Raw genomic sequence first — 27575 nt, forward strand, 5'->3', positions numbered from 1 at the left:
CAGAGCAGCAGCTGCCCTTGGGAACTGGGTGATGGGATCCCTGGGGAGACACCTCAGAGCAGCAGCTGCCCTTGGGAACGGGGTGATGGGATCCCTGGGAGACACCTCAGAGCAGCAGCTGCCCTTGGGAATGGGGTGGGATCCCTGGGACACACCTCAGAGCAGCAGCTGCCCTTGGGAAGGGGGTGATGGGATCCCTGGGGAGACAGCCAGAGCAGCAGCTGCCCTTGGGAATGGGATGGGATCCCTGGGGAGACACCTCAGAGCAGCAGCTGCCCTTGGGAACGGGGTGATGGGATCCCTGGGAGACACCTCAGAGCAGCAGCTGCCCTTGGGAAGGGGGTGGGATCCCTGGGGAGACACCTCAGAGCAGCAGCTGCCCTTGGGAACGGGGTGATGGGATCCCTGGGACACACCTCAGAGCAGCAGCTGCCCTTGGGAATGGGGTGGGATCCCTGGGGAGACACCTCAGAGCAGCAGCTGCCCTTGGGAATGGGGTGATGGGATCCCTGGGAGACACCTCAGAGCAGCAGCTGCCCTTGGGAATGGGGTGGGATCCCAGGGAGACACCTCAGAGCAGCAGCTGCCCTTGGGAATGGGGTGATGGGATCCCAGGGAGACACCTCAGAGCAGCAGCTGCCCTTGGGAATGGGGTGATGGGATCCCTGGGAGACACCTCAGAGCAGCAGCTGCCCTTGGGAATGGGGTGGGATCCCAGGGAGACACCTCAGAGCAGCAGCTGCCCTTGGGAATGGGGTGATGGGATCCCAGGGAGACACCTCAGAGCAGCAGCTGCCCTTGGGAATGGGGTGATGGGATCCCTGGGACACACCTCAGAGCAGCAGCTGCCCTTGGGAACAGGGTGATGGGATCCCTGGGGAGACACCTCAGAGCAGCAGCTGCCCTTGGGAACAGGGTGATGGGATCCCTGGGGAGACACCTCAGAGCAGCAGCTGCCCTTGGGAACAGGGTGATGGGATCCCTGGGGAGACACTTCAGAGCAGCAGCTGCCCTTGGGAATAGGGTGGGATCCCTGGGAGACACCTCAGAGCAGCAGCTGCCCTTGGGAACAGGGTGATGGGATCCCTGGGAGACATCTCAGAGCAGCAGCTGCCCTTGGGAATGGGGTGATGGAATCCCTGGGGAGACACCTCAGAGCAGCAGCTGCCCTTGGGAACGGGCTGATGGGATCCCTGGGGAGACACCTCAGAGCAGCAGCTGCCCTTGGGAACGGGGTGGGATCCCAGGGAGACACCTCAGAGCAGCAGCTGCCCTTGGGAACAGGGTGGGATCCCTGGGGAGACACCTCAGAGCAGCAGCTGCCCTTGGGAACGGGGTGGGATCCCTGGGGAGACACCTCAGAGCAGCAGCTGCCCTTGGGAATGGGGTGATGGGATCCCTGGGACACAACTCAGAGCAGCAGCTGCCCTTGGGAATGGGGTGATGGGATCCCTGGGGAGACACCTCAGAGCAGCAGCTCCCTTGGGAACAGGGTGGGATCCCTGGGGAGACACCTCAGAGCAGCAGCTCCCTTGGGAACAGGGTGATGGGATCCCTGGGGAGACACCTCAGAGCAGCAGCTGCCCTTGGGAAGGGGGTGATGGGATCCCTGGGAGGACAGCCCAGAGCAGCAGCTGCCCTTGGGAATGGGGTGATGGGATCCCTGGGGAGAAATCCCAGCCATCAGCTGCCCTTGGGAACGGGGTGGGATCCCTGGGAGACACCTCAGAGCAGCAGCTGCCCTTGGGAAGGGGGTGATGGGATCCCTGGGGAGACACCTCAGAGCAGCAGCTGCCCTTGGGAACAGGGTGATGGGATCCCTGGGGAGACACCTCAGAGCAGCAGCTGCCCTTGGGAATGGGGTGATGGGATCCCTGGGGAGAAATCCCAGCCATCAGCTGCCCTTGGGAACGGGGTGGGATCCCTGGGACACACCTCAGAGCAGCAGCTGCCCTTGGAAACAGGGTGATGGGATCCCTGGGAGACACCTCAGAGCAGCAGCTGCCCTTGGGAATGGGGTGGGATCCCTGGGGAGACACCTCAGAGCAGCAGCTGCCCTTGGGAATGGGGTGGGATCCCTGGGGAGACACCTCAGAGCAGCAGCTGCCCTTGGGAATGGGGTGTTGGGATCCCTGGGACACACCTCAGAGCAGCAGCTGCCCTTGGGAATGGGGTGTTGGGATCCCAGGGAGACACCTCAGAGCAGCAGCTGCCCTTGGGAATGGGGTGGGATCCCTGGGAGACACCTCAGAGCAGCAGCTGCCCTTGGGAACAGGGTGATGGGATCCCTGGGGAGACACCTCAGAGCAGCAGCTGCCCTTGGGAATGGGGTGGGATCCCAGGGAGACACCTCAGAGCAGCAGCTGCCCTTGGGAACAGGGTGATGGGATCCCTGGGGAGACACCTCAGAGCAGCAGCTGCCCTTGGGAATGGGGTGATGGGATCCCTAGAGAGACACCTCAGAGCAGCAGCTGCCCTTGGGAATGGGGTGGGATCCCTAGGGAGACACCTCAGAGCAGCAGCTGCCCTTGGGAACGGGGTGATGGGATCCCTGGGGAGACACCTCAGAGCAGCAGCTGCCCTTGGGAACGGGCTGATGGGATCCCTGGGGAGACACCTCAGAGCAGCAGCTGCCCTTGGGAATGGGGTGGGATCCCAGGGAGACACCTCAGAGCAGCAGCTGCCCTTGGGAATGGGGTGATGGGATCCCTGGGAGACACCTCAGAGCAGCAGCTGCCCTTGGGAATGGGGTGATGGGATCCCAGGGAGACACCTCAGAGCAGCAGCTGCCCTTGGGAACAGGGTGATGGGATCCCTGGGGAGACACCTCAGAGCAGCAGCTGCCCTTGGGAACAGGGTGATGGGATCCCTGGGAGACACCTCAGAGCAGCAGCTGCCCTTGGGAACAGGGTGATGGGATCCCTGGGGAGACACCTCAGAGCAGCAGCTGCCCTTGGGAACGGGGTGGGATCCCTGGGAGACACCTCAGAGCAGCAGCTGCCCTTGGGAATGGGGTGATGGGATCCCTGGGAGACACCTCAGAGCAGCAGCTGCCCTTGGGAATGGGGTGATGGGATCCCTAGGAAGACACCTCAGAGCAGCAGCTGCCCTTGGGAACGGGGTGATGGGATCCCTGGGGAGAAATCCCAGCCATCAGCTGCCCTTGGGAACGGGGTGGGATCCCTGGGAGACACCTCAGAGCAGCAGCTGCCCTTGGGAACATGGTGATGGGATCCCTGGGGAGACACCTCAGAGCAGCAGCTGCCCTTGGGAATGGGGTGATGGGATCCCTGGGGAGAAATCCCAGCCATCAGCTGCCCTTGGGAACGGGGTGGGATCCCTGGGAGACACCTCAGAGCAGCAGCTGCCCTTGGGAATGGGGTGATGGGATCCCTGGGGAGACACCTCAGAGCAGCAGCTGCCCTTGGGAATGGGGTGATGGGATCCCTGGGGAGACACCTCAGAGCAGCAGCTGCCCTGCGGAACGGGGTGATGGGATCCCTGGGTGACACCTCAGAGCAGCAGCTGCCCTTGGGAAGGGGGTGGGATCCCTAATGAGACACCTCAGAGCAGCAGCTGCCCTTGGGAACGGGGTGGGATCCATGGGGAGACACCTCAGAGCAGCAGCTGCCCTTGGGAACGGGGTGGGATCCATGGGGAGACACCTCAGAGCAGCAGCTGCCCTTGGGAATGGGGTGATGGGATCCAAGGGACACACCTCAGAGCAGCAGCTGCCCTTGGGAACAGGGTGATGGGATCCCTGGGGAGACACCTCAGAGCAGCAGCTGCCCTTGGGAATGGGGTGATGGGATCCCAGGGAGACACCTCAGAGCAGCAGCTGCCCTTGGGAACGGGGTGATGGGATCCCTGGGGAGACACCCCAGAGCAGCAGCTGCCCTGGGAGCTCCCAGCTCTCTCCCTGGAGGCCCCTCCTCACCTCCATACGTCGGATGTCGATGGACAGCACCGTGGTGAAGAAGAACATCTGGAGGAAGAAGTCGGACACCAGGCCCACCACAGCGAAGAGGCAGAACTCCTGCAGACAGGACACACTGATGAGCTCTGAGGAGACAATCCCCTGGGCTTCAGGGGAAGGGGAAGGCAGCAATGTCCTGCCCAGGTCTGTCTGATGAATCCAGAACACTGGTAGAACTGGAAATAGTGGAGTTTAGGGTGAGGGAAACCCGTGTGGGAATCACAGGATCATCAGGGTTGGAAGGGAGCTCAAGGGATCGCTGGCTCCAACCCCCACCAAAGCAGGGTCCCCAGGACAGAACTCAGGAGTGTTTTAATTCAGGCCTTGTGCTTTGTTGTTCTTGGCTGTTAAACACAGAATCATCCAGTCCCAGACTGTGCTGGGTGGGCAGGGACCTTCTGAGGCCACCTCATCCCCCCCTGCAGTGACAGGGACATCTTCACTAGAGCAGGTCACTCAGAGCCCCATCCACCCTGACCTTGGATGTCTCCAGGGATGGGGCCTCCCCCCCCCTCTGGGCACCATGGGCCAGGGTCTCCCCACCCACCCACCCACCCTCAGAGGGAAGAGCTTCTCCCTCAGGTCTCCTCTGGCCCTGTCCTGCTGGAGCTGAACCCATCATCCTGTCCCTCCACACCCTCATGTAGACAGCAGACTGACACCATCTTCCTAATTACTGCTGATAAGCTTTGTATCCACAAGACTCTCAGAATGAGAAGGGGAGATCTCTGCTCACAGATCCCATCACACCCACCCTGCACCTAGAACCATCCAGCTTTTGTGCTGCAGAACTTCCCTGTCCTCCTCCTCACTGAGAATTGTCTGGAACCTCCCAGTCTGGATCCCAGGTGGAAAGGTCTGGAAGGGCTGTCTGAGGTGTCAGCATCATATGACCCCTTCATAAAGCATTCAAGCTTCATGTTACAGCCAATTCCTTCCATCCCCACCATGTCCATTGGAAGCTCTTCTCCAGTTTCAAGAGTCAGGAGCCTTCTCCTGGCTTACTGCTTTATTTAGGCCAAGTTCAGACACATCCTGACCCACTCTTGGTACAAGCCAACTCTCCTCTGCTTTGGGATGCAGGGAGAACTCTCTCTCCCCTCCCCAAGCCCTTGTTGGTTCAGCTAAACCATAAACCCCTTGGTTGGCTCCAGCTCTGAACTGGGTTTGTCACAGAATCACAGGACATCAGGAGTGGGAAGGGACCTGGAAGCTCATCCAGTCCCACCCCCTGTGCCAGAGCAGGGTGACCCAGACTCAGTCCCACAGGAACATGCACAGGATCACAGGGTTTGGATGTCTCCAGAGAAGGAGACTCCCCAGCCTCTCTGGGCAGCCTGGCCCAGGGCTCCAGCACCCTCCCAGGGACAAAGTTCCTCCTGACATTCCCATGGAGCTTCCTCTGCTCCAGCTGCACCCGCTGCCCCTTGTCCTGTCGCTGCCACCCCTGAGCAGAGCCTGGCTCTGGCCTCCTGACTCTCACCCTGTGCACACTGACAGACACTGATGAGCTCACCCCTCAGCCTCCTCTTCTCCAGGCTCAAGAGCCCCAGCTCCCTCAGCCTCTCCTCACCAGGAAGGGGTTCCACTCCCTCCATCACCTTGGTGTCCCTGTGCTGGGCTCTTCCAAGGAGTTCTGTGTCCTTGTGGAGCTGAGGGGACCAGAGCTGGACCCAACATTCCAGGTGTGGTCTCAGTAGGGCAGAGCAGAGGGGGAGAAGGATCTCTTGACCTACTAACCACCCCCCTTTCCCATGCACCCCAAGATGCCATTGGCCATGAGGACACACTGCTGGTCCCCCAAGACCCCCAGGTCCCTCTCCCTTACGCTGCTCTCCAATAGCCCAGTCCCCAGCCTATACTGGTCCCTGGGGCTGCTCTTCCCCAGATCCCAGACTCTCCACTCACCCTTGTTCAAACTCATGGAGCTTCTCCCCACCCAACTCTCCAGCCTGTCCAATCCTTGCTGGATGGCAGCACAACCCTCTGGGGTGGCAGCCACCTCTCCCAGTGTTGTGTCATCCTTCCCAGTAACAGACCCTTACCCCAGTCATCCAGAGAACATCCAGAGAACATCCCTGCAGTGCCCACAAACTGTCCTACAAACCCAAACCCACCAGCCATACTCACCTGGATGGCTGGGACAAGGGTGAAATACCCAATCAAGATGATCCCAAGCTCTGTTGCCATGTTCTTCATAATGGACCAGCTCTCGTTGCTCAAGCCTGGAGAAGGAACATCCCAAGACAGGTTAGAGGAGACCAGTCACTACTGGAGAGACAGGAGCACAGTGAGGAGGAGCTGGATCTCCCTCCTTCCAAATCTGAAGGGGAAAATACTCTCAGTTCCAAAGTCAAACAGTCAGGCTGGAGATGCCAGTGGGATTCTCAACTCCACAGGGAGCTCAGGACACCTCTCCACTGTCCCAGTTTAAGGAGGTTGAGGAGACTGCACAAGGTAGCAGGGGGGTTCAGGAGGAGAGCACTGAGCTTTTGAGCCCCATTTTCAATCTAGGGGTGCAAACCACTCACAACTCTCAAACTGTTAGGTTTGGAACTTTTAGGTAGGTTTTTCTAGGTGCCACTCCAGGATGTCTCCTCCCTGATGTCCAGGAATGGTTTTAGGTTGGTTTTAAGTTGTGTTTCTTCATGGTTGGAGCAGACATGGATTCTAACATGGGGGCAGAGCACATCTATCATGGAGAAGGTAATTTTGTTGGGTAACTTCATGAGATTTGTGGACTGCACAGAGGTGAGAAGACAAAGGGCTCCATCTCTGTACCAGGAAATAAAGTTCTCCCTTGAAACAACAGGGGAGTTGGAGCTCTATGATCCTTGGAGTCCCTTCCAACCCAGACCATTTTATGATTCTATGAAACCACTCTTTTTGAGCTTCTTTAGCCAATGTTTTGGTCTACAGCCTTAAAAAGCCATGCCCACCATACCAGGCTGGTATTGTGCTTTGGAATCATGGAATCCCAGACTGGTCTGGGTTGGGAGGGACCCCAAGGGTCCCAGAGCTTTGGTGTCCCACAGGCAGGGCCACCAACCTCCAGGCCTGGAGCTACACAAGGTTGCCCAGGGCCCCAGCCAACCTGGCCTGGAACACCCCCAGGGACAGGAGTGAAGGAAAGCAGTAGGGAGTCATGGAATACAATTCCCAAATCCAACTCATCATCATCCCACGACCCTTGGCTCCTCCACAGAGCAGAACTAAGGTCCTGCCCCAGCCCCAGCCCCTGGATCACCACTGCTCCTCCCCAGGAGCCTCCATACCTTGGGCAATGCGGAGCTTCACTTCCAGGTCCACAGGTGTAGACACAACAGACTTGGTGAGAACCAACACGTTCTCCAGGCCAATCACCACGACCAAGTAGGGAAAGATCTCTCTAGGGGAAACACAACCAGACCAGAGAATGAGATCCATGGGGAAAAGGAGGGAGGAAGGCAAGTTAAGGAGCAAACACCCATCCTGGAGTCGAGGAGGGGAGATACTCCCCAGTGCTCTTCACCACATCCCTTCCCAAACAGCATCCTAAGGGTCTTGCAGCTCATCTGGGCTGCAGAGGTGTTACCATGATTGCATGGAAAATGGCCACTGTTAAAGTGGTCTTGGTGCTCCACAGGGTTGGGACAGGGCCCCTCAAAGATCCCTCTAGCAAGTGGTACAGAGAGGTGCAAAACAGGATGATGGGCTGGGAATGCTGCTGTGACTCAGGGATAATTAGCTGGCAAGACAAGAGGGCAGAGAGCACATCCCACCACTGGTGGGGAGAATCCTGATAGATCATAGAGAAGCATTGATTGAACAAAGCTGGAGGCTTTGTCACCACAGACAGGTTCTGAAATGGATTCACCTTTCAGCACAGAAGAGTAAGACCACTCTTAGGGTGCAGAGGGGCTGGAAGGGGCTGCCCAGAGACGGGGGGGGGGTGCCCCATCCTTGGGGGTGTTCCAGGCCAGGTTGGATGGGGCCCTGGGCAACCTTGTGTAGCTCCAGGCCTGGAGGTTGGTGTCCCTGCCTGTGGCAGGGGGTTGGAGCTCTGGGATCCTTGGGGTGCCTCCCAACCCTGACTGTTCTATGATTCTACCCAAGCTCACCACCATGACTTCATCCAACTCTTCTCTCCATGGTATTTGAAAGGTCCTGGCAATCTGGTCAAGTCCCTGCAGACTGGGAAAGGGGAAACAACCCAGGAACTACTGACCAGTCAGTGTCACCTCTGTGCCTGGTAAGGTCATGGAGCAGATCCTCCTGGAGATGAGGTGCTCAGGCACGTGGAGAATAAGGAGGTGGTTGGTGACAGCCAACACGGCTTCACCAAGGGCAAATCGTGCCTGGCAAACCTGGTGGCCTCTTAGGATGGAGTGACAGAGATGGTGGACAGGGGGAAGGATGATGGACACCCTCACCACCAAGAAGTTCTTCCCCACATTGGGGGGAACTCCCTGGGCTCCAACTTGAGCCCATCGCCCCTTGTCCTGTCCCCACAGACACTGAGCAGAGGCTGCCCATGGCCCCCTGGCTCCCACCCTTCAGCTCTTGAGAACCAGTGATCAGATCCCCTCTCAGGCTCTTCTCTCCAGGCTGAACAGCCCCAGCTCCCTCAGCCTTTCCTCCCAGGGGAGATGCTCCAGGCCCTTCAGCATCTCTGTCCCTCCTCTGGACTCTCTCCAGGAGATCCCTGGCTGGTTGATCCCAGGGAGCCCACAATAACACACTCCTGATCCATCATTAAGGCTCCAGGCCACCCACAGCAGTAAAATCAGAAACAAGAAGTATTCCATTCTCTGAAGTCAGTTATTCAGAGCTCTTTTAGGCTTCCTGGAGAGGAATCTCTCAGTCTAGGTCTGGCTCCTGGTAAATTATCTCCAGCACTGAGGAGTCTCCCTGATGGGTGAGACTCTTCCTCGACCCCACGGTGTGTAGCTGAGAGGGGGAGGTGGGAAGGACACTGATGGCTGTTTCCTTAGCTGCCTGGAAAGGGATCTGCAAACTGAAGGAAGATTCTGAACTGAAGTCACAACTGTGTGGAGCTCAGGTGGGAGAGGTGCCAGCTCGAGCTCTCTCAGGGGGTTTCAGCCTGACACACATCTAACACGGGGCAGTAACCACATCAAAGGTCCCACACACCAGCTCTGACACACCCAGGAACGACAGACAGCTCAAGGAACAGCTGTGGGTGCTGCTGTGAAGCCACCCACAGAGCCTCCCAGGCACACATACCACAGCTGACATCCCACAGCTCAGGGCTCACACCTTTCCTGATGGTGCTGAGCACAACTTAATGAAGCTCCATCAGCCAGAGAAAAGCTAATGAGTGCTTGGGATGCTACAACAGGTCGCTGCAGGAGGAAGGGATGTGGGAGCCAAAGCTGCTACCAGGAGAAATCTTGTCGTGCAGGTTGATATGGAATCATGGAATGGCTGGGGTTGGAAGGGACTCCCAAGGGTCCCAGAGCTCCAACCCCCTGCCACAGGCAGGGACACCAACCTCCAGGCCTGGAGCTACACAAGGGTGCCCAGGGCACCAGCCAACCTGGCCTGGAACACCCCCAGGGACGGGGCACCCACCCCCTCTCTGGGCAGCCCCTTCCAGCCCCTCCCCACTCTCTCTGCACAGAACTTCCCCCCAGTCTCTCCTCTCCCCCTTCCCTCCTCCAGCTTCACTCCAGCCCCTTGTCCTGCCAGTCTCTGCCCTTCCCAAGAGCTGATTCCCCTCCTGTTCCTGGGGTCCCTTCAGGGACGGGGAGGCTGCACTGAGGTCCCCCCACAGCCTTCTCTTCTCCAGGCTGACCCAGCCCAGCTCCCTCAGCCTCTCTCCCTAGGGGAGCTGCTCCAGCCCTCTGAGCATCCCCGGGGCTCCTCTGACCCCTCTCCAACAGCCCCACACCTTCCTTGTGTTGGGCCCCAGCTCTGGACACAGGACTCCAGCTGGGGAGGGCAGAGCAGAGAGGGACAATCCCCTCCCTGTCCCTGCTGCCCCCCCTCTGCTGATGGAGCCCAGGATCCTATTGGCCTTCTGAATATTAGAAGCAAGGAAAGTACTAGATCTTAAAGCTGAGGCAGATAACATCTCATTTCAAATGATTCCACCTCCATCCACCCTTCTTTGGGAACACCTTGGTGCTGGCAACGTACCCTCCATTTAGAGTAGGAGTCAAACCAAAGAGCGTGCAGAGCCCAACAGACATGAGCAGAGAGCTGAGCACTGTCACGACAGCTGCCAGAGCCAGACCCCATTTGGATTTCACCATGTCGATCTTCCCTGGAAAGCAGAAGGCAAAGTCAGTGTTACCAAGGAGAAGAAAAGGACATGGTCATGGAGAAACCAAGAAGGGACTCAGCCCCCTCCCTGGGCAGCCTGTGCCACAGCCCCACAACTCTGCCAGGGAAGAACTTTGCCCTCCCAGCTGAGCTGACCCTGCCCTGGCTCCTGTTCCCCAGGACGAGGGGCCATGGGTTCAGCTCAAGCAGGGCAGGGCCAGAGGAGACCTGAGGGAGAAGCTCTTCCCTCTGAGGGTGGGTGGGTGGGGAGACCCTGGCCCAGGGTGCCCAGAGAGGGGGGGGAGGCCCCATCCCTGGAGCCATCCAAGGTCAGGGTGGATGGGGCTCTGAGTGACCTGCTCTAGTGAAGATGTCCCTGTCACTGCAGGGGGGGATGAGGTGGCCTCAGAAGGTCCCTGCCCACCCAGCACAGTCTGGGAGTCAATGATTCCATTTTTCACACCACCACAAACTCTCTAGGTGGAAGGTGAGGGTAGAACATCACCACCTTCACTAGGGAATGAGGAGGGAACAGCAGTGCTGTGGCCAGGGGTCTCCTCTCCACACCCAGGGACAAGGCATCACCCCACCCACCCCACCCACCCCTTCAGCCACCAGGTTGGGGGTTTTCTCTCCCCTCCCTCTTGTTGTTCTCTTCCCCCCACCACAAACCTACGTGTGGAGAAGTAGATGTAGGCAAAGAGGATGATGTAGGTGGTGACAAGGGGGATGAGCTCGGCGATGCCGATCTCCTCCTTGAAGTGCACGTGGACGATGCTCTCCTCCCGCAGGGTGCAGTTGGGGCTGGGGTGCAGCAGCTTCAGGCGTGAGCGGAGGCTGCTCAGGAACCTGGGGGGAGAAGCAGAGGGAGGAGGTCACACTGCACCCAACACCCAGCACCCAGCTCCAAGGAGGAGCTCGATGGGAAGATTCTGAGAAGGAGGAAGGTCCCTTCACCCAGACTGAGCACAGCGTGGTTCTCTCTGGGCCTGGCTGACAATCGGTTCCTCTGTGTCCCCAACCACATCCCTCACACCTGGAGTGTGGCAAACCAGACTGCCACAACCAACAGCCCCCCAGGGCTGGGGGTGCTGGGGGCCTGGGACTGCCCAGGAGCCAGCAGTGTGCCCGGGGGGCCAGGAAGGCCAAGGGCATCCTGGCTTGTGTCAGAGCCAGCGTGGCCACAGGGCCAGGGCAGGGCTTGTGCCCCTGGGCTGGGCACTGGGGAGGCTGCAGCTGGAGTGCTGGGTCCAGTTGTGGGCCCCTGAGTCCCAGCAGGAGCTGGAGGTCCTGGAGCGTGTCCAGAGAAGGGCAACCAGGCTGGGGAAGGGGCTGGAGAGCAGCAAAGCTTGCGAGGAGCGGCTGAGGGAGCTGGGGGTGCTGAGCCTGGAGCAGAGGAGGCTGAGGGGAGCCCTTCTCCCCCCTGCCCTGCCCTGCCCTGCCCTGCCCTGCCCTGGCAGGAGGGTGCAGAGAGGTGGGCGATGGTCTCTGCAGCCAGGGGCCAGGAGCTGGGAGGAGGGGCAATGGGCTCAAGCTGCCCCAGGGCAGGGTCAGCTCAGCTGGGAGGGCAAAGTTCTTCCCTGGCAGAGCTGTGGGGCTGTGGCACAGGCTGCCCAGGGAGGGGGCTGAGTCCCCAGCCCTGGGGGTGTTTAACAGAGGGGAGATGAGGTGCTCAGGGAGCTGGGTCAGCACAGGACAGGGATGGTTGGACTCCATGGGCTCAAAGGGCTTTTCCAGCCTGGGGACTCTGGGATCCTGTAATCTGGGAGGTCTCCATTCCTAGGAAGGCTCAAAGATAACCATGAAGATTTTAAAACATGACCTCATCACCCCCAGTCTTAGCTGGGGGATCAGAACACACCAGAGTCTCAAACATCCCCCAAGTTTCCCAGGTTACAGCTGACACCAGGCCCTACGAGGCTCAGTGAGGCCAGAATGTTCCCCCACAGGCAGCAGCAGAACAAGTCTCAACAAGGGGCTGCTGGATCCATCCCAGGAACCCCCCTCAGGGGACTGGGAGCAGAGTGTTCTGTCCAGGGATGCGCCCGCTCCAAGGCAGCTCTGCCAACCCCGTGCCCAAGGGGTTTCACAGGGGGTACCAGCTGAATTAGTGCTGACTGGAAAGCAAACAGCTCTGTGTGCCAGGAACTGGGATGAAACAGAGTTACTGGGCCTTGGCTGTGAGGGGGACAGCAGATGAAGCAGTCATGGGAGGAAGAGGAGGAGAAACTGAGAAGTGACAGTGGTTTATTTCCCTAAAGCAGAGCGAGTTCTCTCCCCAAACCAGCAACCTGTTCTTCTACAGCACGGTCAGCAGACCCTAAAACACTCTAAATCACAAGGAATCAGCGAATCCCAGATTGGGCTGGGGTGGGAGGGACCCCAAGGGTCCCAGAGCTCCAACCCCCTGCCACAGGCAGGGACACCAACCTCCAGGCCTGGAGCTACACAAGGTTGCCCAGGGCCCCAGCCAACCTGGCCTGGAACACCCCCAGGGACGGGGCACCCACCCCCTCTCTGGGCAGCCCCTTCCAGCCCCTCACCACTCTCTCTGCACAGAACTTCCCCCCACTCTCTCCTCTCCCCCTTCCCTCCTCCAGCTTCACTCCAGCCCCTTGTCCTGCCAGTCTCTGCCCTTCCCAAGAGCTGATTCCCCTCCTGGTCCTGGGGTCCCTTCAGGGACGGGGAGGCTGCACTGAGGTCCCCCCACAGCCTTCTCTTCTCCAGGCTGACCCAGCCCAGCTCCCTCAGCCTCTCTCCCTAGGGGAGCTGCTCCAGCCCTCTGAGCATCCCCGGGGCTCCTCTGACCCCTCTCCAACAGCCCCACATCTTCCTTGTGTTGGGCCCCAGCTCTGGACACAGGACTCCAGCTGGGGAGGGCAGAGCAGAGAGGGACAATCCCCTCCCTGTCCCTGCTGCCCCCCTCTGCTGATGGAGCCCAGGATCCCATCGCCCTTCCCAGCTGCAGGAGCCTCTGCTGCCTCATGGGAAGTGTCTCATCCCCCAGGACACCCAGGTCCTTCTCAGCAGGAAAAGGAGAACAAAGAATCCAGCAGCAATAACCAGAGCAGGGAGAGCAGCAGACATGGCCAGCTGGGTGTAAGGGATCCCCAAGCCCAAGGGGCCTGGCTATAGCTCCTTACCTGGAGTCGTAGCGCCGCAGACCCAGCGTGACGGTGTAGGAGACCACCCGCTTCCGATTGTAGAGGTTCACCCCACTGTACTTCCCAGGGAGCCCAAACAAGAGGTCTGCAAAACCAGAGCAGGAACAAACCATGAGGGTAAGGCCAGACCCCCCCCCAAAACCCAACCCCCCCAGGACAGCAGGTGCTTGACATGAGGAGTGCTGAAGGAGGGGTGTGGATGCCACAGGGAGCACTTTCTGGGGGCTGTGAGGGGACCCTGGGGTCCCTTTGCTGAGTCTCTTCGATGGGAAGAGGCAACAGCCACAAATTCCCACAGGGAAATTCCTGTTCAACACACACTGGAAGAATCTTCCTTCCTGCCAGTGGGAAAGTCATCCATCCCAATCTTCCTTCCTCTTAATGAGGCCTCTCATAACCTCTCCGTCCCTGGGGGTGTTCCAGGCCAGGTTGGCTGGGGCCCTGGGCAGCCTTGTGTAGCTCCAGGCCTGGAGGTTGGTGGCCCTGCCTGTGGCAGGGGGTTGGAGCTCTGGGACCCTTGGGGTCCCTCCCAACACAGACCAGTCTATGATTCTATGGGTGGGGAAAGCAGAGCAGGTCTGGGATGGAAGGGACCCCAAGGATCCCTGGCTGGTTGATCCCAGGGAGCCCAGCCCTGGACACAACACTCCAGGTGGGGCCTGAGCAGGGCAGAGCAGAGGGGGAGGATCCCCTCCTGTCACCTGCTGCCCACACTCCTCCTGATGCCCCCAGGATCCCATCAGCCTTCTCAGCCTCCAGGGCACACCGCTGGCTCATGGCTGTATCCAGTACAATGAGAAAGCCCTTGAGTAAGGCAGACAATACGTAGAGAAGGAGGAACACAGAGAGTTGGAGAGGTCACCTGTTGTTTTACAGCGGAGTCAATCACCTCCATGAGCACAGGACTGAGATGCTCAATGAGAGGTGATTGACATTTGGCAGCTTCATTGCAAACATCACCCAACCTGCTAACAGTGGTCCAGTTGTGGGCCCCTGAGTCCCAGCAGGAGCTGGAGGTCCTGGAGCGTGTCCAGAGAAGGGCAACCAGGCTGGGGAAGGGGCTGGAGAGCAGCAAAGCTTGTGAGGAGCGGCTGAGGGAGCTGGGGGTGCTGAGCCTGGAGCAGAGGAGGCTGAGGGGAGCCCTTCTCCCCCCTGCCCTGCCCTGCCCTGCCCTGGCAGGAGGGTGCAGAGAGGTGGGCGATGGTCTCTGCAGCCAGGGGCCAGGAGCTGGGAGGAGGGGCAATGGGCTCAAGCTGCCCCAGGGCAGGGTCAGCTCAGCTGGGAGGGCAAAGTTCTTCCCTGGCAGAGTTGTGGGGCTGTGGCACAGGCTGCCCAGGGAGGGGCTGAGTCCCCAGCCCTGGGGGTGTTTAACGGAGGGGAGATGAGGTGCTCAGGGAGCTGGGTCAGCACAGGACAGGGATGGTTGGACTCCATGGGCTTAAAGGGCTTTTCCACCCTGGTGACTCCGCGATTCCTCCCCAGACCTCAGAGACACGGGTGTCACAGCAGCTCTGTACAGCTGTAGGAGCTTCACAGGGCTCCTCCAGCCCCTCAGCCTCTCACCTTTGAGGGTGGCTGATGTCTGCAGGGTCTTTGGCTCATGCTGGTGGATGGTTTTGATGATGTCTGGGTCGGCAGTGAAGCGCTCCCGGTCGTTCTGCCAGAAGTTGCCTGGGGACAGCAGCAGGCAGCCGTGCTCGGGCAGCAGGCCACGCAGCTTCTTCAGGCCAGGCAGCAGGTCTGTTACCTGCAGGCAAACCTCCTCCAAGCTCTGCACCCCAGAACTGGAAGGAAACAAGAGGTTACACACTGCCACCCGTGGCACAACCCTCCCAAGAGCAAAAAAACTCCCCAGCTGGAGTCCTGTGTCCAGATCTGGGGCCCCCAATACAAGAAGGATGTGGGGCTGTTGGAGAGGGGTCAGAGGAGCCACAAGGATGGTTAGAGGGCTGGAGCACCTGCCCTACAAAGAGAGGCTGAGGGAGCTGGGCTGGGTCAGCCTGGAGAAGAGAAGGCTGTGGGGGGACCTCAGTGCAGCCTCCCCGTCCCTGAAGGGACCCCAGGAACAGGAGGGGAATCAGCTCTTGGGAAGGGCAGAGACTGGCAGGACAAGGGGCTGGAGTGAAGCTGGAGGAGGGAAGGGGGAGAGGAGAGACTGGGGGGAAGTTCTGTGCAGAGAGAGTGGTGAGGGGCTGGAAGGGGCTGCCCAGAGAGGGGGTGGGTGCCCCGTCCCTGGGGGTGTTCAGGGCCAGGTTGGCTGGGGCCCTGGGCAACCTTGTGTAGCTCCAGGCCTGGAGGTTGGTGTCGCTGCCTGTGGCAGGGGGTTGGAGCTCTGGGACCCTTGGGGTCCCTCCCAGCCCAGAACATTCTATGATTCTATGATTCTTGTGTGGGGAAAGCAGAGCAGAATTGAAGGCAGAAGGAATTGGCTGTAACATGAAGCTTGAATGCTTTATGAAGGGGTTATATGATGTGACACCTCAGACAGCCCTTCCAGACCTTTCCACCTGGGATCCAGACTGGGAGGTTCCAGCCAATTCTCAGTGAGGAGGAGGACAGGGAAGTTCTGCAGCACAAAAGCTGGATGGTTCTAGGTGCAGGGTGGGTGTGATGTGAGCTGTGAGCAGAGATCTCCCCTTCTCATTCTGAGAGTCTTGTGGGTACAAAGCTTATCAGCAGTAATTGGGAAGATGGTGCCAGTCTGCTGTCTACATGAGGGTGTGGAGGGACAGGATGAGGGGTTCAGCTCCAGCAGGGCAGGGCCAGAGGAGACCTGAGGGAGAAGCTCTTCCCTCTGAGGGTGGGTGGGTGGGGAGACCCTGGCCCAGGGTGCCCAGAGAGGTGGGGGAGGCCCCATCCCTGGAGACATCCAAGGTCAGGGTGGATGGGGCTCTGAGTGACCTGCTCTAGTGAAGATGTCCCTGTCACTGCAGGGGGGGATGAGGTGGCCTCAGAAGGTCCCTGCCCACCCATGACGGTTTGATGGTTTAATTAACCCAAACAGTTAATTACCTGTCTCTCAGGGCATGGTTTCTAATCTCTTCCACCAGCTGGAAGACTCTGGAGAGGGGTGAACGAAACACATCCACAGCCAGGAAGTTCTTCTGCCAGGGGGACACGGTGGCTTTCACCAGGATCTGCTGGATGTAGGCGACTGGAGCACCCACGTACTGGGGGAAAGCAGAGGGGGAGAGAAAACACACACTGAGTGGGAAGCTGCTCAGCAGAACCACACCACAGCCTGGCAACCCTTCAGGAGGGGCTCTGCAGGCTCTTATTTTCCTTTCCAAAATTAGAGGTGACACACCAGAGTCCCAACCCAGAGGGGACAAAGAGGGTCTGTTTCTCCAAGAGGCAAAACCACCACTGACCACTCCTGGCATCAATCTGTGTGATTCTTTATGAAGCTCCCAGATCCCACTGAGTCACAGACTCACAGGGGGTTAGAAGGGACCCCCAGAGCCCAGGGGGTTCAACCCCTGCCCAAGCAGGGTCCCCAGGACAGGGGCTGGAATCTCTCCAGACAAGGAGACTCCACACCCCCTGGGCAGCCTGTCCCAGGGCTCCCTCACCCTCACCACCAAGAAGTTCTTCCCCACATTGGGGGGAACTCCCTGGGCTCCAACTTGAGCCCATCGCCCCTTGTCCTGTCCCCACAGACACTGAGCAGAGGCTGCCCATGGCCCCCTGGCTCCCACCCTTCAGCTCTTGAGAACCACTGATCAGATCCCCTCTCAGGCTCTTCTCTCCAGGCTGAACAGCCCCAGCTCCCTCAGCCTTTTCTCCCAGGGGAGATGCTCCAGGCCCTTCACCATCTCTGTCCCTCCTCTGGACTCTCTCCAGGAGATCCCTGGCTGGTTGATCCCAGGGAGCCCAGACCTGGACACAACACTCCAGCTGGGGCCTGGCCAGGGCAGTTGTTTGTGTGACACCAGGAAATCAGGGTCTGCTATGGCAGAGCCCATCATTAAACTTATTTAAAACCTAATAATAGAGCCCCAGCCTGGTCTGGGTGGGCAGAGCCCTCAGACCCAACCCCTGAGTGCCCCCCTGCCACAGGCAGGGACACACCATCCAGCCCAGGGTGCCCCCAGCCCCATCCAACCCGGCCTTGAACCCTGCCAGGGATCCTGGGGCAGCCCCAGCTCCTCTGGGCACCCTGTGCTGGGGTCTCCCCAGGAAGAAAAACACTTCACAAACTACACTCCCTGCCTTGGAGAAAGTCACCCTTAAAAAACGGGCCCTGGAACAGCATTTCAGCTCCTCCAAATGCCCAGCACCCATTTTTGAGACAGAACAGGACTACCAGAAGCCAAACACCACCCAAGCTCACCAGTCCTGCCCAGCACACCAGGACCAGCACAGGGCATGGTGCAGGGATGTCCCACCACCTCCTGGACCCCCCAGCACTCACCCAGTCGGGACGCTCGCTGAGATCCCCCTGCTGCAGACCCAGGTCTGGAGAGGGTGGGGAATAATCCTTCACTGGGGTGCTGAACTCCACAGGTCCTGTCCCAGGCAGGGGCAGCTTCAGCAGAGGGTAACTGTGGGTAAGAGGTAAGAAAGAAGTGCTGTGATTTATTTCCAGGCTGTTTACAGATGGAAGAGCTCCAGGAAGGAGTGTGGAGTTTGACAAGGGGGCACCCCCAGCTCTGGGTGGACTCTGCAGGACAGGGGACATGTGGGTGGGACAAGAGGGGTGCAGCTTTTGGAGATGCTGCTTGAGGTATTTCCCAGGGGGAATGGAACTGAACTGGGGCAGCTTGGGCACCACAGGACAAGAGGGACAGGAAACTGGAAGTGTCCAAAGCCAGGTTGGCTGGGGCCCTGGGCAACCTTGTGTAGCTCCAGGCCTGGAGGTTGGTGGCCCTGCCTGTGGCAGGGGGTTGGAGCTCTGGGACCCTTGGGGTCCCTCCCAACCCATGCCACTCTATGATTCCCTGATTCTATGAAACTATGGGATAGTGTCTGGAGGAGGGTAGTGAGATTGGGCCTTGTGAGGCCCCAGCTGGAGTCCTGTGGCCAGAGCTGGGGCCCAACACAAGGAAGATGTGGGGCTGTTGGAGAGGGGTCAGAGGAGCCCCGGGGATGCTCAGAGGGCTGGAGCAGCTCCCCTAGGGAGAGAGGCTGAGGGAGCTGGGCTGGGTCAGCCTGGAGAAGAGAAGGCTGTGGGGGGACCTCAGTGCAGCCTCCCCGTCCCTGAAGGGACCCCAGGAACAGGAGGGGAATCAGCTCTTGGGAAGGGCAGAGACTGGCAGGACAAGGGGCTGGAGTGAAGCTGGAGGAGGGAAGGGGGAGAGGAGAGACTGGGGGGAAGTTCTGTGCAGAGAGAGTGGTGAGGGGCTGGAAGGGGCTGCCCAGAGAGGGGGTGGGTGCCCCGTCCCTGGTTGCCCTTCTCTGGACACGCTCCAGGACCTCCAGCTCCTGCTGGGACTCAGGGGCCCACAACTGGACCCAGCACTCCAGCTGCAGCCTCCCCAGTGCCCAGCACAGGGGCACAAGCCCTGCCCTGGCCCTGTGGCCACGCTGGCTCTGACACAAGCCACGATGCCCTTGGCCTTCCTGGCCCCCCGGGCACACTGCTGGCTCCTGGGCAGTCCCAGGCCCCCAACACCCCCAGGTCCTTCTCCCCAGCAGCTCTCCAGCCCCCTGCCCCAATCCCAGATCACAGTTCCTCCTCTCCAGGAAATGCTATATTTAGGAAAGGCAGGAAGCACTCAGGGTTTATTTTGATCCCTCCCAAACACAACAACTGTACGGACAAAGTTTTGATAGTGACACAGTCGCCTTCCCTTCCTCCACCCCCCAGCACCAGCACCTGGTGTAGAAGGGGGGCTGCAGGGGGGCTGCTGCAAGGAGCAGCCAGGAGCTTCCCCCAGCCCCACAGCCCAACCCCAGTGAGGAGGGAAACCCCCCCAGGGAAGGGAGGGAGAAGGGGCAGAGACTCTGCAGGCCCCAGGGGCAGGGAAGGGGGCAGGAGGAGAGAGAGATGCCCCCGTAGCCCCTGGAGAAGCCCCTGGGGGAGCGGGTGTCCCCCCGCAGCCCAGGGAGGATGCTGATGGAGCAGAGACCCCCCTGCAGCCCCAGGAGGGGCCCCACGCCGCAGCGGGGGGAGACCCTTGGCAGAGGCTGTGCCCCGCACTGGGGCAGCTCCTGGCAGCACCTGCAGCCCCTGGGGACAGGGAGAGGCCCTGCTGGGGCAGGTTTGTGGGGGCTGCTGACCCTGGGGGGGACCAGGCTGGGCCTGAGGGACACTCTGGGGTGCCTCTGGCTGCACCCCACAGCCAGGACCCACACTGGGGCAGCTGGGGAAGAGCTGAAGCCCCCTGGGAAAGGATTCCCACTGGAGAACTTCAGGGAGGACTGTGTGCCACGGGTGGGAGCAGGGGAGGAGTGTGAGGAGTCCACCCCTGAGGAGGAAGGAGCAGCAGAGACACACAGGTGATGGACTGACCCCACTCCCCCAGCCCCTGGTGCAGTTCACTGATGGCAGTTTGGGCATCACTTATTTACTGCTTTGCCTCACCCATGCAATTAGTCATTACTATTTGCTTATTAAGCCACCTGAAGATACTTCAGCCCCAGGTTTTCTCCTGGCAGCTCTTCCTCTCCCAGGAAAAGCCAACAGAAATCTCTTAGTTTAAAAGAGACCAAAAGAGCCCTGGGACAGAGACAGGAAAGCTGAGCAGAGCCATGGGGTGGCTGTGGGAACCCCACAGAGCAGCAGCCCTGGGTGCTCCACGTGACTCACCAGCAGGCCAGGATGCAGAGCCCAGTGAAGAGGATGATGGGGATGGGGTAGGAGGCGCAGAGCAGCCCGTGGTTGTAGAACGCCCGCGATATCCTCTCGCGCAGCCTGTCAGTCAGGGTCATCCTCACCGGCGTCACCTCGCTGCCATCCCGGAACACAGCAGGGGCTCAGGGGGCTCCAGCCACCCCAGAGGGTAGCAGGGGCTCAGGGGGCTCCAGCCACCCCAGAGTACATCAGGGGGTCAGGGGACTCCAGCCATCCCAAAATACATCAGGGGGTCAGGGAGCTCCAGCATGGGCAACGCTTGGGAAAGGCACCGTCATCCAGCTGGAAATGGGAAAGAGAGGAGGAAGCTCAGGAGAAAAGGGGATAACAGGAAGATCACAGACTCACAGGGGTTGGAAGGACCCCCAGAGCCCCTGGGGTCCAACCCCTGCCCAAGCAGGGTCCCTAGCACAGGGGCTGGAATCTCTCCAGACAAGGAGACTCCACACCCCCTGGGCAGCCTGGCCCAGGGCTAAAAAACACAGACACTTTTCCTGGCTTCTCCAGCAGCAGCCTGGGCTGATGAGACACCCACAGCATGGGAAAGCAGCTCTTCCATCCCCAGAAAAACATCATTGACGGTGCCAGAGAAACCAACACCAGACCTAGTCCCAGGTTACCCCATAAAACCAGCTGCTTACTGGAGAGTTTGAACCAGTCTCCAGTTTAAATGGAAGAAACACCAGAGGAGAAGCTCTGTGAGGCTCATCCCAGCCAGAACCCCACTGAGGGGTTTATCCCTACCTGGTTTCAGAGCTTGGTGAGCCTCCCCTGGGTATTTAGGAGCTGGGGGAGGTACCACAGGTGATGGATATTTAATGTCCTTTCCTAAGCATCCTCCTCCAGCTCCAGGGAGGATAAATCCCTTTGCTCACAGGTTTCAGCCAAGCATGACATCCTTCCCTAAGGAAGGGAGGTTGCTTTAAATTAGATATTAGGGGGAAGTTCTGTGCAGAGAGAGTGGTGAGGGGCTGGAAGGGGCTGCCCAGAGAAGGGGTGGGTGCCCCATCCCTGGGGGTGTTCCAGGCCAGGTTGGCTGGGGCCCTGGGCAACCTTGTGTAGCTCCAGGCCTGGAGGTTGGTGGCCCTGCCTGTGGCAGGGGGCTGGAGCTCTGGGACCCTTGGGGTCCCTTCCAACCCCAGCCATTCCATGATTCCATGATTCTATGAATCAATATGGTTTCCTTAGTCGTGGATGAGTGCAGTTTGCCTGTGGTGCAGGATTTTGGGAGATGAGGGGGATGAGGAGCATGCCCCTGCATCCCATTCACAGAGAACAGAAAGGTTTCACCTTATAGTCACACAGAGAACCCAAAATATGGTACCCCCACAAAGGAACAGGCACCAGGGGTGTGAGAATACACCCAGAAAGATGTATGGTTTATATCAGGCTCTAACCTTTAGCTGCTTCTGGTCAAGGATGGCCTCTTCTAACCAAGCCCAGGGCAAAAAGTATTTGAACTTGGTTCTGTAGGTGCACTGAGATCCCTGAGAGCACACTGGTGATGCCCTGGTCTGGGCTCAGGGGCCAGCAGAAAGAGAAATACAATTTCATTTAGAATTCCAATGACATCTTCCAGAGCTGCTGATGGAGCAGGAAAGAAGGTAGAACATCCCTGTGTACACAGCCTGGAGGTTGGTGGCTCCAGGGGGTTGGAGCTCTGGGACCCCTGGGGTCCCTCCCAACCCAGCCCAGTCTGGGATTCTATGATTCTCTGATACTCAGCACCACAGACACCCCCCCAAACACAAGTGACATCAAAGAGTTTCCCTGTGGAGGTGGAAACCAGCCAGCCTTAGATCACATGTGGAGCAGCAAAGAGAAACCTGGTGCCCTTGCCCCTTGTGGGACCACAGTGCTGCTCCACATCCTCATCCCCCCAGGAGCTCCCTGGGCTGGGATAGGATTGGTGCTGGAGCTCCCACATCCCACATCAGCACACAGGAGAAGGGAAGGGGAGAGGAGCAGAGCTGGGCAACCCACTCCTCCTCCAGTGAGGGGCTGAAACGCTCCCCTGAAGACTTGGGAGGAGGGGAAAGAAGGAACCAGCTCCAGAGACCGACTGCCCGTCACAGAAGGGCTGCCCAAGCAGCTCCACCACCACCTTCCTCTGCTCCACGGGCGTTCCCAGGAGAAGAATGCCAGGCTTTGTGCTGTGAGAGGAGGTGGAGGTCACAGGGAGCTGAATGCTTCCTGTGGGAAAGTCATGACTAGAGGGGTAACCTCCTGGGGGCTGCTGTCCAGGGGGGTTCATCCCAACACAGCTTTGGGAAACAAGGCTCCGGATCGGGCTCTGTGCTCTCAGTCTGGGGTTCCTCACAGAAAGGGACTTTTCAGGCTCAAAAAGCACAAATTCTTCAATGAATTGTGTTCCAGGGTGTGATCCTCCCACTCCAGCTCCAGTATTTAAAGTCCAGACTGAGCCTCTGAAGCAGATTCCAAACATGAAGCATGAATCCAGCCCAGGATCACCCAGCTCCTCCCAGCGTGGGCAGAAACCAGTTCAGATTGACAGGAGCTGAACCTCCCAGTTCTCAGTAGCACAGCAAGTGCTGGCTCCCAGCATCCAGAGTCCCAGGGTTGGGAGAGACCTGGAAGCCCCCAAGAGCTGATTCCCCTCCTGTTCCTGGGGTCCCTTCAGGGACGGGGAGGCTGCACTGAGGTCCCCCCACAGCCTTCTCTTCTCCAGGCTGACCCAGCCCAGCTCCCTCAGCCTCTCTCCCTAGGGGAGCTGCTCCAGCCCTCTGAGCATCCCCGGGGCTCCTCTGACCCCTCTCCAACAGCCCCACATCTTCCTTGTGTTGGGCCCCAGCTCTGGACACAGGACTCCAGCTGGGGAGGGCAGAGCAGAGAGGGACAATCCCCTCCCTGTCCCTGCTGCCCCCCCTCTGCTGATCCCCAGGATCCCATCGCCCTTCCCAGCTGCCAGAGCCACTGCTGGCTCAGGGGAAGTTTCTCATCCCCCAGAACCCCCAGGTTTCCTTCAGAAAAACCCACCCAGCCTTTAACCAGCGTGGCTTTCCTGGTGCCCATTAAGATCTCCCAGGCTCAGAAAGGGAACCCAAGTGTCTGTAAGGTGAGGCACTCACACAGGATTGATTTTCAGCAGGTTCCAGGTTACAGGAGCATCACTTGGCAAGCCTGAAGGAACCAGCTCCCAGGAATGGGCACTGGGGAGGCTGGAGCTGGAGTGCTGGGTCCAGTTGTGGGCCCCTGAGTCCCAGCAGGAGCTGGAGGTCCTGGAGCGTGTCCAGAGAAGGGCAACCAGGCTGGGGAAGGGGCTGGAGAGCAGCAAAGCTTGCGAGGAGCGGCTGAGGGAGCTGGGGGTGCTGAGCCTGGAGCAGAGGAGGCTGAGGGGAGCCCTTCTCCCCCCTGCCCTGCCCTGCCCTGCCCTGGCAGGAGGGTGCAGAGAGGTGGGCGATGGTCTCTGCAGCCAGGGGCCAGGAGCTGGGAGGAGGGGCAATGGGCTCAAGCTGCCCCAGGGCAGGGTCAGCTCAGCTGGGAGGGCAAAGTTCTTCCCTGGCAGAGCTGTGGGGCTGTGGCACAGGCTGCCCAGGGAGGGGCTGAGTCCCCAGCCCTGGGGGTGTTTAACAGAGGGGAGATGAGGTGCTCAGGGAGATGGTTTAGCAGAACAGTTGGACATGATGATCTTAAAGGGCTTTTCCAGCCTGGTGACTCTGTGAAGATGCAGCCCTGGGGTTTCAGAGCCCTTCTGGTGTAACCAGGTTCCCTTGGGAAGGAAACCCAATTCCAAGGCTCCTGCCAGCCAGAGAGTGAGTCTGAGCTGCAGTTGAGCCAGGAGGGGAGGAGGGTGCCTGTGTTTCTTTGCTGACACCCCAAAGAATCCTGTATGGACCATTGTGATAACGATGCCAGGGGAATAATAGTGGGTTTGTTGCTGAGGGACAATGTCCGAGTCAGACTTGGGGGCTTGTTAATCTGACAGAGCAGATCTGGGATTGTTCCGCCCTGGGGAAGAAAAGGCTGAGTGATCTGCTGCTCCTGGGTTCCTAATTAGTGATTATTAGGAAGAAAAATAGTTCTGTGTGGTGTTAAGAGAGGGCAACGAGCTCCCTGATCAGATGGACCTTGGGAGTCACAGAATCACAAGGCTGGGAAAGACCTTTAAGATCATCAAGTCCAACCAATCCCTGTCCTGTGCTGAACCAGATCCCTGAGCACCTCATCTCCCCTTTTATTAAACAGATAGAACCACAGACTGGTCTGGGTTAGGAGGGACCCCAAGGGTCCCAGAGCTCCAACCCCCTGCCACAGGCAGGGCCACCAACCTCCAGGCCTGGAGCTACACAAGGTTGCCCAGGGCCCCAGCCAACCTGGCCTGGAACACCCCCAGGGACGGGGCACCCACCCCCTCTCTGGGCAGCCCCTTCCAGCACCTGGTTTTAGGGGGTTCCTTTTGGTGTGACATCCAATGGAGCAGCAGGAAGCTGGGAGCTGATGCAAATCCTCCTGTGCATCCCTCCCTGCTCACAGGGAGTTGTTGCCTTTGGTAGCCAGGATTTCGGAGAGGGGAAAGGCAGAGCTGGACTCCAACCCTGATCCTTGGACATGCCTTGCTGAAATCTCACTCTCCTACCGCTGAGTGAATAGTTTCACCATTTAGAGACCCCCCCAGGGAATCACAGAATCGCACACTGGTCTGGGTTGGGAGGGACCCCAAGGGTCCCAGAGCTCCAACCCCCTGCCACAGGCAGGGCCACCAACCTCCAGGCCTGGAGCTACACAAGGTTGCCCATGGCCCCATCCTACTTGGCCTTCAAATGGTGCTTGGAAAAAATCCCCAGCCCTGCAGCCAGTTGAGCTTTGTACCTGCAAATACCCAGCAGCACTGTCCCTGTGGAAGGACCAGGGCTGGCAGGATGGCTCCCACTGTCTCATCCATCCAGAGAAAATCCCAGGGTGTTTCCTTCCTTCTCAACTCAAGGCAGCTAATCTCCTTTCTGTGTTACACAACAGCTGGGGTAATCCTAAATTGACCATGCTGGCCCATGGTGCTAACAGAAGAGACAGATCATGCCTCTTCTCTGCTCCTCTCAGCAAAGGGACATGAGTTTGTCTTTCAGTGACCCCAAAAAGTCAGTGGATGGCTCACTCAGGGCACTGGGGCAGCAGGTCTTTTCCCACTGTTGTGCCAAACACCCCCCCTGAGTAACAGTTCCTCACCCCACTGTATTATGAAGCACTATAAAAACGTTCAGCCAGCCTCCCAGGAGGAAGTGGACTCCTAAACACCAACCCAACCCCACAGGCCACAGCCATCAGCTGGAGGGAAGGATACCTGCAGCCCCAGCACGGAGCAAAGTCCCTCTGCTCCTGGAGTGTGCAGGGATGGATGGTGTCCTGGAGCTGCTGGCAGCCACCATGCCAAGCCAGGCTACAGAGCAGGGGATGGAGTAGAGGTGCTTACTCCACACCTCAGTCACCCCTTTCCTGTACCCACTCTCCCTCCTCCTCCTCCTCCTCCTCCCAGCATCTCCTTCGGGTGCTGCAGCAGAGGGGTGATGAACTCTTCCCTTCACCCCACCCTGCTCACTGCTTTAGCCCCAACCCCACCACCTTCCAGACCAACATTCTGCACACCCTGGGGCTTTCCCCCCCTCTGCTCTCCCCCAGCCCAGCGGTACCTCAGGCTGGTGGCTCCAGGTTTCCCCAGCACTAAACACTCTCTGCTTTGACCCCAGATGTTCCAGGGGGCAGAGCTGTGGCTGCTCCAGGCCCTCAGCAGATCCTCTGCACAAGCTCTTCCCTCCCTTCCAAGGAACTCCCTTCTTCACCCCCCAGGCACCAAGGGGCTGGGTGGCCCCTTCTTCTGCATCAGGGAGCGGGTGAGCTCCTTGGCTGGGAGCAGAGCAAGAGGCCAGGCCCAGGGGAACGGCCTCCAGCTGCAGGAGGGGGATGGAGAGGGGCTGGGGGGCAGGAATCCTTCCTAGGGAGGGGGGAGGCCCTGGCACAGGGTGCCCAGAGGAGCTGGGGCTGCCCCGGGACCCCTGGCAGGGCTCAAGGCCGGGTTGGATGGAGCTGCTGGAGCCAGGTCAGAGGAGACCCAATGGATGGTCTGAGGGCTGGAGCCCCTCTGCTCTGAGCCAGGCTGGGAGAGCTGGGCTGGCTCAGCCTGGAGAAGAGAAGGCTGCTTGTGGGGAGAGCTCTGAGCCCCTTCCCATCCCTGGAGGGGCTGCAGGAGAGCTGGAGAGGGGCTGGTGCCCAGGGCCAGGCCCAGGGGAACGGCCTTCAGCTGCGGGAGGGGGATGGAGAGGGGCTGGGGGGCAGGAATCCTTCCTGGGGAGGGGGGAGGCCCTGGCACAGGGTGCCCAGAGGAGCTGGGGCTGCCCCGGGACCCCTGGCAGGGTTCAAGGCCGGGTTGGATGGGGCTGGGGCACCCTGGGCTGGGGGGGGGGGGTGTCCCTGCCCGTGGCAGGGGGGCTCTGAGGGGGCTGCCCACCACCCCAGGCCGGGCCCGGAGATGCCCGGTCCGGCCCCTCCCGGGACGCAGGTGCCCGGGGCCAGCCCGGGGAGGGGAGAAGGGGGGAAGGTCCCCGCGGTCCCCTCTCTGTGAACCCCAACTCGGCCGGGCCGCGGGGCCTCCCCCGCCTCAGGGTCCCGCCGGGGCCAGGTGAGGCGGCCGCTGCCCGTCAGCAGCGGGGCTGGGGGGGCTGGGGGGGATCTGAGGGGTCTGGGGGGGGATCTGAAGGGTCTGGGGGGGGGATCAGAGGGGTCTGGGGGGGGGATCTGAGGGGTCTGGGGGGGGGGATCTGAGGGGGGATCTGAGGGGTCTGGGGGGGGGGATCTGAGGGGGGATCTGAGGGGTCTGGGGGGGAATCTGAGGGGTCTGGGAGGGGATCTGAGGGGGGAGATCTGAGGGGGGATCTGAGGGGTCTGGGGGGGGGATCTGAGGGGTCTGGGGGCGGAATCTGAGGAGGGAGATCTAAGGGGTCTGGGGGGGACGGAATCAGAGGGGTCTGTTGGGGGGGAATCTGAGGGGGGGATCGGAGGGGTCTGGGGGGGGATCTGAGGGGTCTGGGGGCGGAATCTGAGGGGGGAGATCTGAGGGGTCTAGGGGGGGGAATCAGAGGGGTCTGTGGGGGGGAATCTGAGGGGGGATCGGAGGGGTCTGGGGGCGGAATCTGAGGGGGGAGATCTGAGGGGTCTAGGGGGGGGAATCAGAGGGGTCTGTGGGGGGGAATCTGAGGGGGGATCGGAGGGGTCTTTGGGGGGCGGATTGGAGGGGTCTCGGGGGGGATCTGAGGGGTCTGGGGGGCCGTTGGGGGGGGGGGGGAGGGTGTGCTTGTGGCGCGTGCCCAGGCCCGGCGGGAGCCGCGCCGAGGCGGCGGCGGCGGAGGAGGAGGAAGAGGAG

General features: G+C 59.9%; 1 protein-coding gene across 1 annotated transcript in view; it reads right to left on the bottom strand.

Annotated features, from left to right (window-relative positions):
* Positions 1–27575, bottom strand: part of SCAP (SREBF chaperone) — a 44490-nt gene that overhangs the window by 16790 nt on the left and 125 nt on the right. Inside the window, 10 exon segments of the mRNA XM_084280022.1 lie at positions 3938–4036; positions 6107–6201; positions 7252–7364; positions 10118–10244; positions 10920–11092; positions 13387–13492; positions 14971–15191; positions 16420–16577; positions 17822–17951; positions 20159–20485. Of these exon segments, the coding sequence (XP_084136148.1) occupies positions 3938–4036; positions 6107–6201; positions 7252–7364; positions 10118–10244; positions 10920–11092; positions 13387–13492; positions 14971–15191; positions 16420–16577; positions 17822–17951; positions 20159–20280 (1344 nt within the window). The 5' untranslated portion in view covers positions 20281–20485.

This window comes from Gallinula chloropus (genome assembly GCF_964237585.1).
Source record: "Gallinula chloropus genome assembly, chromosome: 2".
In the NCBI taxonomy this organism is placed as follows: domain Eukaryota; kingdom Metazoa; phylum Chordata; class Aves; order Gruiformes; family Rallidae; genus Gallinula; species Gallinula chloropus.